A 14,005-nucleotide genomic window follows, 5' to 3' on the forward strand; every position below is an offset into this window, starting at 1 on the left:
TTCTGCTCATCTTGACCTCTCGTTTCCGATGCATGCCTGGCCCCTCAGGCTTTTTACCCACCAGGTGACCCCAGCTCACTCATAGGGCTGTTTTCTTTACCTCTTGGCCCACTTGTGCTGCCAACTAACAACAGTGTTAGCTACCCAGGGATGTCCAGACACCCGCTCGTCATGACCTTGTTCAGGCAGGCACATCTTAGCTTTCCATTGTTCTCCTTTTCTCCAAATCAGAAAGAGAGCCTTTAAAAATTTTTCACTTTTGGACTAATGCAAAGTCCCAAAGTCTCTTAGGTGTAGAACAGCTGAGTCACTGTGCGTTATCTATGTAATATGCTAGTGTATTTGTTACAGTGCCTGCTATTTAAAGTACGTACATGCCTTTTTAAAATTTCATCCTCACAACCACTCCCGTGATAGTAAATAGTAATTTTCCTATTTTAGGAATAAGGAACGAATTGACTTTTTATTTAGAGACTGGGTGGCTCAGTAGGTTAAGTGTCTGCCTTCAGCTCAGGTCATGATTTCAGGGTCCTGGGATGAAGCCCGGCACAGGGCTCCCTGCTCAGCGGGGAGTGTGCTTCTCCCTCTCTCCACTCATGCTCTCTCTCTCACTCTCTCTCAAATAAATAAATAAAATCTTAGAAGAAGAGTTTTACTATTGGCCAACCTCTCTGACCTTTTTTCCCTTGATTTAAAAATAACTACTAAATGGGACACCTGCGTGGTTCATTGGGTTGAGCATCCAGCTCTAGGTTGTGGCTGAGGATGGTGTCTCAGGGTTGTGGGATCAAGCCCTAGCTGAGCTCTGCATGGGGCATGGAGTCTGCTGAAGATTCTCTCCCTCGGCCCCACCCACCCTCACATGTGCACACACTCTGTCTCTCAATTCATAAATAAATAAATAAATAAAATCTTAAAAAATATAAAAAAATATAAAATATAAAAATAACTACTTAATTATCCAATAGTTATGCTATGGACAAATTCTGTCTCTGAAGAATTCTTATGTTGAAGCCCTAGCTCCTTATGTGACCATATTTGGAGAGAGGGCCTCTGAGGAGGTAATGGAGGTTAAATGGAGTTACACAGTGGGACCCTGATAAGTAGGATTCGTGTCCTTATAAACTCAGACACCTGAATGTCTAAAGCAGGAAGAGAGGCCTTGCAGGAAACCCACCACCCAGGCACCCTGGCTTGAACTTCCAGCTTCCAGAATTACGAGAACATAGATGCCTGCCGACTGAGTTACCCGGGCTATGGTATTTTATTGTGGTAGCCTGAATTATGACAAGTTGTAATCTTCAATAACGAGTAATTTTGAGCATTTCGAAAGAAAAGTGACTCTATGGGATAAAGTTTGGTTCTGTTTTCCTAATTTGTAACAGTCCTATGATATCATCGCTCTTAGATGGGAACCACATTTTTCTTAGGGTTGGACTTCGGATGAGTTTGCTTCCAAAGCCCTCTGGTTTCCAATAGTCACTTTCTTCCTCAGCCCTGCTGCAGGGAGACAGGGTAACCAATTGTGTAATGATTACTTAACAACTGAAAAGTGTTCCACACCTTCTCCTGTAGTCTAATCCACTTCTCATGAAAAGCCATAAGCAAGGGATAACCCTTTTCTCTACAATTGAGCAGCTAATTAATGATGTCCTTGGTAGTGGAGGTTCTTGGAAGGGGGAAGAATATGCATGTGTGTGGGGTGTGGTATGTGCAGGAGTCCCGGAGGGCCAAGACCATTGAGACCCTCCCAAGTTCCCTGGAGTCTTGCAACATCTGATCCAAGGCCCACTTCTTGAGCTTGGGTGGCTTCCTAACCATTCACCCTCCCTTGAATTTCTACGAATCTGGACACCTGTTACTATTCCTATTTCAAGGAATACTTATAAACACATGTGGCTATATAAACGTGTCCTGAAGCTATGTGTCTTGTCTCCCAGACAGATGCTAACCTAGAAAATTATCCACCCCTAGAAGTGGGTGGAGGGGTGGCGGCCACGAATGAGAAATACGACCCATTAAAAATTCCCATATGAAAAAAAAAAAAATTCCCATATGGCTCTGTGCTGATCATAGTAAGCAATTAATTAATACTGGCTGAACTTGATGTGGGGACACTTACTCCGTGGGCCACGGCGGCTTGTTATGCTCAGGGGCCGAGTGTCAGAATCTTCCTGCATGGGCTCCTGCTGGTCACCCAAGTGGGGATTTTCAGACACCATTTCCTCGGGGCCACCAGCAGTGGGCAGCTGTGGGCAGAAGGTTAGAGATGGTTACTCCCAGGGCTTCTATTGACTTAGATCCTATCTGGGGATGAGGTGAGTCATTTAGCTAGGAGACAGACCCAAATACTATTCAGATCTAGATATCCGTGGTCCTGTCACCGGCGTCAGAAAAGGGATGCCAACCCTGAGTTTGTCTAAGAGGGTTCTTGTGAAATTACCGAAAGAGGGTTCTTGTGAAATTCCCACATAAAATAAATATTTCCACGATTTCTATGTATACTGTGCAGAGCTCTGCAGAAATTGGGTAGAGAAGGGGAGCAGAAAAGCCATGGCCAAACTATGTGATCTTGACTCCAAATCACCTGGAAACAGCTGCCAAAGTGTCCCCGGATGATTCAGGGCAAAGAATAGCCTTTGGTTCCTTCCCCTGCTCCCCGAGGAGAAAGGGAGGCTGGTGCGCAGAGGTGGCAGTGGAGGCCAAGGCTGAGTGACGGCTTTTGGAGCCAAAGGCTTGACTCTGAGCTCAGATGAACCTTGGGACTTTGGGCAAGTTACTTGACTGCCTAGCTTCCTTCCTTCCCCATCTTAAAGTAGGGAGATAAAAATAGCCCATTCATGGAGATGCTTGCTGCAAAGTATCAGGCCAGGAGCAAAACGCAGACATTTTGATTTAAATGAGTGGCGTGGGTTGGATCTAAGGCACCATCCTAAAAAAACAACCACATTCCTCCCAGATTCCATTCTGAAGTGCCACTGGCATTAAGAAACAGTCTTCTGGATTTCTGGCAATGCCCCCCTGCAACCTCTGCCCCCGCTCAAACTGCTCCTGCTCCGTGGTCTGCAAGCCTGGTATTAAGCTCTCCTCCCCATCCCTTCTTCTTTTTCCTGTCCTGTCTTGGTTCGCGCCTGTCACCCCTGCTCACTGTGGTCGTTGAGCTAAGGGCTTGCATTCTTTCCGTCTGTGCTAGGTCCCCTGTCCTGGCTGCAGAGTCTCTGAGGGATCCTGTAGGAAGGGGTTAAAGCTCCCTCAGTGGCCAGAGAGACCAGCTACTTGGCTGGCAGCGCCTCCCGAGCCCTGGCCCTCCCCTGGGCTGCTCCATCCGCTGCAGGAGAGGCAGAGGTCGCCTCTCAGCCCCTCCCAGCTGGAGTGTGCTGGGTAGGGGTGGGGGCTGGTGGAGAGAGGGTGTTTCTCCCAGACTTCCATCCCCTGGTGTCCTCCCCACCTCCCAGCCACCCTCTCTAGGCAGTCCCATCACGTGGCCGCTGGCTCAAAATGGCGCTCTCTCTCTCTTCCCTCCCCTGCTGGGATCTCCATTTTTCCAAGAAAATTGCCGCTCCAGAAGAACTTCCCTGCCACCCTTTTCTCTGAGGAAAGGGGTTCCTGAGCACGGGGATTTATTTACCTTGAGAAGGCTGGTCTTGCTGGGGGATGGATGCTCCCAGACCAGGAGCGTCACTCTTGTGGAGGAGAGCTGGGGGGTGGGGGGCCTGCTGGTTTAGACCGCTGCTGAATTTGTATTTGAAATTGGAGAAAGGGGGAATTCCCCATGATTCGTAATCCTGCACTGCCATCTATCGCCAGCCTCAGTTCATGGCCTCTCAAAAGACTCCGCCTTCCCTCTTCTCTGGCTTTCTCTCTCAGGAGACCTGAGGAACCTCAGAAGGAAAACGCTCAGAATATCAACCAGGGCCTCCTTATGAGGGTCACCTGTGAGGCCCCACACAGGTCCTACACCCTGCACCTTTCATCCCCATCCCTGCCTTTTCCAGGGGGGCACCCTCAGAAGGAGGTGTGGTCCCCTGCAGGTGGGAGCATCTTGCTAACTAGTCTGATGCACAGACACCTGCTCCCTAGTCCTACCTACCTGTTTCTTCCTTTTTTGTCTTGCAGTCTTTGAGGTCTTCTTCTGCCTTCCCACACCTGTGTCCTCATCGTTTTCGATGAACTCCTTTGAAAAAATGCAAAGGGAAGAGTCATCACTTGGTCCCCCTGTCAGTTGGGAAACAAAACCCAGTAAGTGGGGGGAGGGGGCATTTTATGTATTAACATTAAAATAGCCATCTTGTCCCTCCCCAAAACTTGAATGTGAGCAAAGGGACAGCTGCCATGGTCTGAGCAGCCACCAGCATCCACTCTTCTCAAAATAGTCATGGTCTTGAAAAGTTGTATCCAAATGGAAAAGTCATAAATGGGGTGTTGTTGGAGCCTCCACTGTCCCAGATCCTCATTTGTGCATAGGACATCACTATGCTTCCAGAGAGACCCCATGGCCTCCAAACGCATGATCTAATGATGGCCAAGGACAAGTGAATCTGCCAGGATAGCCGGTGTGTCCAGACGGAGCACAGGATGACATTGGAATCAGACCTGGGGTTCCAAGGGCCGGGCTCCTCTGCACCCCCAGCCTCAGTCTCAGGTTAGGAATAATGAAGATACATGTCCAGTCACCATGAGGTTTCAATTTAAAGAAAATGTTTGCAGGTCTTTTTGAAAACAGAGAAACTCTTTCACAGTGCAAACTTTGTTCTCTTTTTCCACATTGCGCTTTCTAAAGTTTTACTTATAAAATGGTAGAGCTGAATGCTCAGAAGTGTTCAAGCTTTAAACTTCTCTGGTTCTAGAGTTTTATAAACTGGGCCACAAACACCTCTGGATGTGAGCGAGGTAGCAAGGTAAACCCGGAACCTCACCCGTTTATACCGAAGTCATTAGAAAGGTGTTCAAAACGAAACTGGGATTTTCGTTGCTGAGACAGCCTCCAATTTCACATCCCTGCCCTTGGTCATTGAGCTTAGAGATGGCAAGAACTTCAGTTAGTGGAGGGAACTGAGGTCCTAACCAGCGAATGTTCAGAGCTTGGGCTCTCTTTTGTCCAAGGGACCTGATCTCCCTGACTCATCATCTAGGTGCAAGTCCCATTCTCACTGGGGCTTCATGACTCAGGGCCACCAGGTAGGTGGTGACAGAAGATTTCATTAGTGGTTATAATCTATGATTATTACCTTCACTCTGAATTTCTCTGCAAATCAATGTGCTTCAGTGGAGCTGATCAGCAGCAGGTGATAACTCAAAATGGCTGTGCGTCGGAATTCATGAAGTGGAAACCAGGTAGGGGGTATTCTTATCTTAGGAGTTGGCCAACTTGGGTTATAGGATATGGGTAAGACTGAGATGTGCAAATATGCCCTTAACTCATGTTTAAGCTCTCGCTGGCTTAGGACAGATCTGTGGAAAATTTGGGTTTTGTTTTGGTTTAATTGTTTTTTGTTTGCTTGCTTGTCAATAATGTTTTGATTCTCTGTCAGTGGGAAACTGTCTAGTAGGACTACAAATTAGGTAGAATAGAAACTCCATGAAGGCACAGGGTTTTGCTTGTTGCTGTAACCCCAGAGACCAGAGGCACTATAAATGTTTGTTGCATGAATGCATAAGCTGATGTAGATTTATGTGGTTTGTCAGAATTGGCTTCAAGCAAACCTGCTTGGTTTTAGCTAGCTCCTTCTGGCTTCAGAAGTTCTCAGTAGAAAGCAGCCTATTTTCTCCATTTCTGCCTCTGTGGTTTCAAGTCAGTGAGCCTAGGAGCCAGGAAAGAAGCTAGGCTTTAGGGCAGTAGCTTCTCCATTCAGAGGTCTACGGTCTCCTAACAGGAGATGGTCTTCCTTCTCTGTCCTAGATCATGTTTAATGATGTTTTGTACATTATGGGTTGGAAATTGCAGGACTCCTTGTGACAGAAGATTTCATTAGTGGTTATAATCTATGATTATTACCTTCACTCTGAATTTCTCTGCAAATCAATGTGCTTCAGTGGAGCTGATCAGCAGCAGGTGATAACTCAAAATGGCTGTGCGTCGGAATTCATGAAGTGGAAACCAAGCAGCCTCAGAACATTCACAGACAGCCCACAAGGATGCATTTCCTACACCTCAGCCCCCATCCCCAACACATGCCTGGCATAGGACCCTCTGCATGCAGCCTGTGTGCAGAAAATGCTTGTTGCTGACCTAACATCCTCACTCACAAACACGTGCGACACGAATGCAGTGCACACACAAACATACCTTTAGGGGAACATCCAAGCAACCACTTACCTCTGTGATAATTTTTACTTTTTCTTCCTTGGGATTCATTTTGACTGCAATGGCAGTTCCTGGACAGGAGGAAAAACACAGAAAACAAAGAAGTCAGACCTTTGAAAATCAGTGAAACATTATTCTTCCTATCCATGAATAGGAAGCTGACCTCGATGGTTAATGAAGTGTTAGAGCTGAGTAAACGTTTCATTCCCAAGGAATATGTGCTTGCAGATGGAGATTGGTGTAAACGAGCCTCAGAGGAAAAGAAAGAATGCTAGACCCTTCTGATCCCATGAGCCCAGCAATGAGTCCAACCATGAACCTGGCACCACTGTGAAGCAGGTGGAAGTGAGAAAGAGTTCAACCCTTGGAGTCAGAGGCTCCTGGTGGCCATCCAGTCCACAGCTTCCCCTTTCCCCTCAAACCCCACCTCCCCAACCCAGCCTCACTCTCCTTCCTTGGCTTTGATTCTCAGTTCACTGGAAAGAGAGATGACACAGGAGGGGCTCTCCCCACCTCCTGCCCCTATCCCACCCTCTTCTGCTTCCACTCACTGCCGTGCCTATCCCAGCTCCCATCGAGGCTGGCACCTCACCCTGTGTACAGGCCCCATCACAGCCCTCCTCTGGGACCTTGAATTGACAATTTCCCCCTTTCCTCTGAATAATTACGTCTTCCTGCTGTATTGGCTCATTTCCTTCCATGAAAAAAAGTGTTGCAATTGCCCCCCCCTTTTTTTAAAAAAAATATTTTATTTATTTATTTGACAGAGAGAGAGATCACAAGCAGGCAGAGAGGCAGGCAGAGAGGAGGAAGCAGGCTCCCTGTTGAGCAGAGATTCGATCCCAGGGACTCGATCCCAGGACTCCGAGATCATGACCCAAGCCAAAGGCAGCGGCTTAGCCCACGGAGCCACCCAGGCGCCCCCAATTGGCCCTTTCTTTAAAAGGGCTCTTTCTGGGGGTGCCTGGGTGGCTCAGTAAGTTGGGCATCTGCCTTTTGCTCAGATCATGATCCCAGGGTCCTGGGACTGAGCCCTGCATTGGGCTCTCTGTTCCATGGGGAACCTGCTTCTTCCTCTTCCTCTGTGCGTGCTCTCTCTCTCTCTCTCTCAAATAAATGAATAATCTTCCAAAAAAAGGGGGGGGCTCTCTCTGGACTTCACTTCTCTTTCTACCTAGTGCTCAGTTTTACAACCTTCTACAGGAAAACTTCTCAAACCCTCTTTCTGAGTCAGTTTGCTGGGCTCAGCACTCCCTGTAACTCCTCTTGTCCGGGTCTCCAGTGGCCCTGCTTTGCCACATCTAATGATCAATCCTTAGTGCTCATCTTTTTTGACCCTAAGAGGCATTCAGTAACAAAAGTGACCCATCACCTCCTTTTTTCTTGAAGTAGTTTCTTCACTTGGCTCCTGGGATGTGTTCTTTCTTGCCGTTCCTCTTACCTCCCTCAGGCTCCCAGACTTCTCTGTACCTGTCTGCATCTCCCCGAAGACCATGCATGGGGCTCTGCTTTGCCCTACTCATCTCGTAGTGGTCTTTCTCTGTCTCTTGGCTTTAAATGCTGCCCATCTACTGACACTCCCCACCCAGAGCTGCAGACTCAAATATCTAGATGCTCGATGGATACCTTCACTTGGCCTGATGTGCCCCAGGTGAAGCTCCATCTCATGACCCCCTACTCTGCTTGTGCTGCAGCCTTCCTTGTTGCAACAGACAGAACTCACTCGTCTTAAGCCAGAAGCCCCGGAGTCCTTGACTCCTCTGTGACTCTCACACGACACACTACATGCAATCCATGGAAATCCTGCCAGCTTTGCCTTCAGGTTACATTGAGAACAATCTCTGAGAACCTCTAAGCACTTCTAAGCACCCCAATTCACCTCTAAGCACTCTACTGTTCTCATCCTGGTCAGGCACCGCTGTCTCTCACATGGCTTCTTCTAAGACCCTTCTAATCTCTCTGCTTCCCACCTTGCTCATTCAGAGTTTGTTCTTCCAAGCGAGTGTATTGTTTAAAATTCCAGCGCAATCATGTCCTTCCTGTACTCAAAATCCAATGACTTCCTTTTTTCAACAGAGTAAAATTCCAAACCCTTTCAGTCACCTACAGGGCTCTGTAAGATCTGCATTTGACTCCTCTGGCCTTAGGGGCTTTGTACTTGCCATTTCCTCTGCCTAAAACTCTCCTGCCCAAGATAACCTCTTTGTCTCTTTTAATTCCCTCAGGACCTTATCTCTTTGTCTCTTTTAATTCCCTCAGGATCTTACAGAGACCCTTCAGAGAAAACCTCCCAGAAAACTCATAATACAATGATAACCTGCCTCCCTCACCCTCCTGGGACTCCCTAACTACCTTATAATGATTTCTTTTTCCATAAGATTTATTGCCACTCTACATTATTTATTTGTGATTGTCTGTCTATTCCTGTTAGCATATAAACTGCACGAGGGTGGGGACATTTGTTCATTGTTTATGCCCAGAACCTAAGAGTATGGCACACAGTAGATATTCAATAAATGTGTTTCAAATGAATGACTGAATCACTATTTATTGGCGGTGTCTCCTGTGGCCACCTTCTGGAGCCCTTTTAAATCTTCACTGTCCTCTCTGGGCTGCCAGGAGGATCAAATAGGAGAACACGGGGTAGAACACGGTGGAGAATAACTAGGACTGATGAATCATAAGCCCTTCCTAATATCCCAGGATCCAAATCTCAGCTGGGCCCTGTCATTTAAGCAGCTCATCTGAGGTGTTCAAGGTTGCCCTGACCCTGATGGGGAATTAGCATCTTTAAGGGACACAACGCATCTGAAAATCTGAGGTCTTCCTTCCAGACCTCCTCACAGACTCCCAGAAATGGCAGAAGGAAGCTGATGACAGCAGCTCAGAAAATAAAAGGACAGAGGAGGTGATCCTGACAGAACAAGGGGCAGAAAACAAGAACAGAATGCCGAAGGACACAAAACTCTCTAGTGAACAACTCTGGTAATTATGAGCTGGAAAAAAAGAACTGTGATGTATTTTAGGAAAGAAAGATTCATTCTCAATAAATACACACAAAAAAGTTAGATACGAAACAAATAGAAGTAAAAGTGAAAAATGTAACGGAGTTGATTTTTTTCTCCTCATTCTTTCCTGATCATTACCTTTGAATGAGTTTCTCAGGAAATCAACTGACATCAAAATTTATTTTTCATGAGCACGGTTCCTAAGAAAAGATCAATCAATCAATACCGCCTGACTTTAATATGCAGCCTGTCATCACCAAATGCATTGAGCACGTGTTAGTATATTCCTATCGGCATCATCAAAATAAGAGCCATAGTTTACTGCAGACTCACTTCGTGCTATCTCCAGATGTACGATACCCCCAGACCTTACGACCGTTCTGTTCCCATGTGAGGGACAAAAGCTTCCCCTGAGGTTAGCCTCTGGCAGGTTACATGCTTTGTCCAACGTTATGTTCATTACATGTCACATTCGGAATGTGACCCCAGGACTTGGTGATTCCACGGTGCTCCCCATGCCACTCTTCCCCTCTGTCTCACCGTTTACTCCTGGTTTTGTAAAGCTATCAGTGGCTAGTGTATGCTAGTCCACTATCCTGGAAATATACACAGTTGAAAACTCCAGAGTATTTTCCCAGTGAGAAAGGGCTTTGGCTCCTTTAGGTCAATGATTTATTTAACGTAGTGCAGAAACCCAAAGGCATTTTTCTAGGGAAGTACTGATCCCTTCATCCAAACAAATGGACTGTCTCCGAGGGTCATGAGTGGATCAGGGTCATAACCGGAGGACGCTGTGACAAATTCTATAGGACGCAGGGAAAAGATTGAAAGTATATGATATAAGATGCACTACATCTCACCTTGGGCTGCTTAAAGAATAACATAGTATGGGGGCGCCTGGGTGGCTCAGTGGGTTAAAGCCTCTAATTTCGGCTCAGGTCATGATCCCAGGGTCCTGGGATCGAGCCCCGTGTCGGGCCCTCTGCTCAGCAGGAAGCCTGCTTCCCTTCCTCTCTCTCTGCCTGCCTCTCTGCCTACTTGTGATCTCTGTCAAATAAAATAAATAAAATCTTAAAAAAAAAAAGAATAACATAGTATGAGCGTCCTATTCCAAAACAGTGAGAACATGGGTGTATAGAAATACTGAGACCTTTGTAAAACATTATATGAACCTGGGTTCCCATTCCAGCTCTATTTATCAGCTGGGTGATCTCAAGGCAATGCCATCACCTCTCTGAGATACATTTCTTCTCCTGTAAACTTGCGATGCTAATTCTTACCTCCTGATGATTCTAGAAGGACTAGATCATAAGAGTGTGTGGGTAAAATACCTAGCATGGACCAGGATCTTGAGATTGGCAAGTGTTATTGTTAAGAAAAGGTGATGTTATAGAGGGAAACTAGAAGATAGAAGTGGAATGAAAAAAGAGCTTAGAGGACAGAAAGGGAATCATAAGAAAGAAGAGAGGTGGCATTCAAGTTCCTCATTACTATCTTTGGTTCCCACTTTCAACCTCCTTGCTCCAAAACCTAAGGTCCTTGCTTTCCCCCCATTAGCTGAGCCCCGGGGAGTTTCCCTTCTCATTGGTGCTTCTGAAACACCCCTCAACCCAGCCCCATATGCCCACAGGCATTTCCTCTCTGTGTACCGAGCTTAGTTTGTTCTGTCCTAGCCTGTTAGGGATGTAGCCTGGAAACCTGGCAGGTGCTACATGCACCCCTTCTAAATTCATAATCTAATTCTACAAGGTAGTCCAGCCACCACTTCCCTTTGTATAAAGTTAGTGACATATAGCTCTATAGAATCATTTAATCAGCTTGACATAACACACATTACCCTGGAAGGGTATGTTTAAATGCCACACTTGAGCTACGCTCTATGGCCTATGCCCCATGCATTTATGTGATGAACTAAGGGCTCCCATGCCTTCCCTGGGAGTAGTTCACTGTGCTTCAAGCATGTTCAACTCTTTTATAAATATCTGATGGCCCTTACCCCATCTGTTTATAGGTCTGTCTTCCAAGTAAACTCTGAACTTCTGACCCAGTCTAATGCATTTCTATACATTCTGAACTATAGCACTTTGCCTGGTGCATTGTTCATGCTTGATAAATATTGGCATGAACAACTCTTTAAATGCGCTCTAGGAGACAGACATAGAGAGATATTTCATTCTGGAGCTGAATTTGTCTGCAGAAGAGGTTATATGAAAATCCAGTAACAGACACATCTTTCCCATGAGACTATTAGCTTTCCACAGCCTCTCTCTGCAAAGAAGGCAAACTAGCAGTATAAATAACAGCTAGCAGATTTCCTTGTGGTTTTTTGGAGTGGTGATCCCCTTCCCTTTGCCTATAATGGCTCTTTCTCTGCCTAATGACAAACAGAATGAAGTTTGCAATAATTAGAACTTTGCCCCTAGAATCACTTTGAACTGAAAGACTCAGAAATGCAACAGGCAGCAAATGTTTCCGGGAGACCAGAATGCAACAGGACGGCATGAAAGTCCCAGGACGGAAGCAGAGCGACCATCTGGGAGGAATTCCACCCAGGGGCAGGGATGAGCCAGACTTCCATTTCCTGCAAACCAGGCACCAGACAGCCGCTCGAATCAAAGCAGCCCGAGTAATGCTCTATGATTCAATTCCAGAAAGTAAAACATAAATCACAGTGATGAGAACCCCTACACTTACAATTCATTACATCCGTTTAGGGTGCCAAGGGGAGAGGCTGAACTCCAAGCCCCGTCCCTGGAGGCAGGACACCATTGCCGCAGCCCTCTCCCGGTAAGAAGGGATTACCTTAAGAAACTTTACAAAGCACTTTGCAGATTCCGCTTTCTGGGGTGAAAGGGAAAGTGGAGAGACGAGGGCTACTGTTGCATCTTCTAAAAGAATCCAAAGGGAAAGGCTGGATGTTGGGGCGGACCTGGGGCTGCTCCCTGGGAGGCTGCAGCCAGCTGGGAGACAAAACACCCACTTAGCAACACGTTCCTAAGGGAGGTCACTGGGTGGCTTTTCTTTTTTTTTCTTTTAAAGAGACAGGTTGCTTCCAGTAGTGGAGTATAAACATACTGGGTGAATAGAGGAGCACAGCTGGCAGAAGAAGGACAAAGAATCAGCCTGGGGCGGCTGATAAGAAACTAAGAAAAGCTTTAGAAGCCATGCCCTCCGCCCTGTCATCAGGGTCACTGGGCATTTCTGGTGAAAGAAGGCGATGCTCAGAGTCAGGCGGTTTAGAATGATGCAAGGTCACACATGTGTGTCTGGCTTATTTGCAGAAAGGTTTTGTAGCAGTGCTGCCGGGCACCAGTGAGTGTGGCACGGGAGTGTTTTCCAGTTAAATGTGGAGGCTGAATGTACTGGGTTAATCTTTGCTTATTCTTGGAATCCCACTGAAATTGCTGAGAGATGATATAAATAGTATGGCTCAAAAAAGCAGAGGGAAAAGAGGCAAAGCAGATGGAAGACTAATGGAATGATAGACCAAGGAAACCCACACTCCAGGCTCTCTAATGTGTGTGTGTAAGTGCACCCATGTGTGTATCTGTGTGTGTATGTGTGTGTGAGTGTATTTATGTGTCTTTGTCTGTGTGTCTGTGTATGGAGGGGAGGAGGCAAGGAGGCATAAGAACATGGCAATGAGCCAATCCATTCTATAGGATTCCGGAGAGGATTTGGCTCAGTGGTGTGATGGGTGGCATTGGGTCCCTCCAAAAAAAGATACATTGGAGTCCTAACCCCAAAACCTCAGAACGTGACCTTATTTGGAGAGAGGATCTTGACAGAGGCAATTGATTTAAAAGAGGTCAGTAGGGTGGATTGTGATCCAATCTGTGTTCTTATAAAAAGGGAAAATTTGGGGACAGAGACACATGCACATGGGGAAGATGATGTGAAGATCCAGGGAGAACAGCATTTATAAGCCAAGGAAGGCCTGAAGCCATCAGAAGCTGGGAGAGGGGCCTAGAATAGATTCTACCTCATAGCCCTCAGAGGGAACAAATCCTGCCAATTCCTGATTTCCTTCTTAAATTATATTATATTTTACTGTATTTTTTAACATCTTTTTTTTTCTTGTTTAAATTTTTTTTTTATTTTTTATAAACATATAATGTATTTTTATGCCCAGGGGTACAGGTCTGTGAATCGCCAGGTTTACACACTTCACAGCACTCCCCATAGCACATACCCTCCCCAATGTCCATAACCCCACCTCCTTCTCCCAACACCCCTCCCTCAGTTTGTTTTGTGAGATTAAGAGTCTTGTTTCCATGATTGTGAGACAACCCATTTCTCACCACATATATGGCACTTTGTTATGACCTCCCCAGGAAATGAATATAGTCAGATAACAAGGCAAGTGGGGGCTGAAAATGCAAGAAGATGTGAAAGACTGTATGTATATGGAGGGACTAGATCCTCAGGACCCTCGCTTGCCCTGGCAGCCTGAGAAATATGTCCATCCTCCCTACTCTCCCTTTTTGTAGGAGACTGCCACCCTCCCCCACCCCCTCCCCCACCACTCAAGAAGACTGGAGGCTTGGAGGCTACTTCTCTAAGAAAGTTGAGCCAGAGACACTCGGGTCTCAAGTTCCCAGGTACAGCAGAGGGTGGGTGTGCCTCAGGGCTGAAAACTGGGTAGGAAATGGAGAGGGGTGCAGGGCTCTTTCCTTCTCACAGAACTGAAGGA

At 46.5% G+C, this 14,005-nt stretch overlaps 1 protein-coding gene across 8 annotated transcripts in view; it reads right to left on the reverse strand.

Annotated features, from left to right (window-relative positions):
• The window catches only part of CC2D2A (coiled-coil and C2 domain containing 2A), a 147,576-nt gene extending 135,296 nt beyond the window's left edge, over positions 1 to 12,280 (reverse strand). For 4 of the 8 annotated variants that reach the window (XM_044226091.1, XM_044226090.1, XM_044226087.1 and 1 more), the window contains exons 1-4: positions 12,115 to 12,280; positions 6,317 to 6,375; positions 4,091 to 4,174; positions 2,123 to 2,249 (exon numbers count right to left, since the gene is read on the reverse strand). In XM_044226091.1, coding sequence (XP_044082026.1) covers positions 2,123 to 2,249; positions 4,091 to 4,174; positions 6,317 to 6,355 — 250 coding nt within the window. In that variant the 5' untranslated portion in view covers positions 6,356 to 6,375; positions 12,115 to 12,280. Of the gene's footprint in view, positions 1 to 2,122; positions 2,250 to 2,587; positions 2,767 to 3,628; positions 3,718 to 4,090; positions 4,175 to 6,316; positions 6,376 to 9,450; positions 9,470 to 12,006 lie in introns of those variants that run through there. The other 4 variants (XM_044226088.1, XM_044226089.1, XM_044226093.1 and 1 more) reach the window with 4 other exon arrangements.
• Between the last annotated feature and the right edge of the window lie 1,725 nt (positions 12,281 to 14,005).

Source organism: Neovison vison, chromosome 11, assembly GCF_020171115.1.
Source record: "Neovison vison isolate M4711 chromosome 11, ASM_NN_V1, whole genome shotgun sequence".
NCBI lineage: Eukaryota > Metazoa > Chordata > Mammalia > Carnivora > Mustelidae > Neogale > Neogale vison.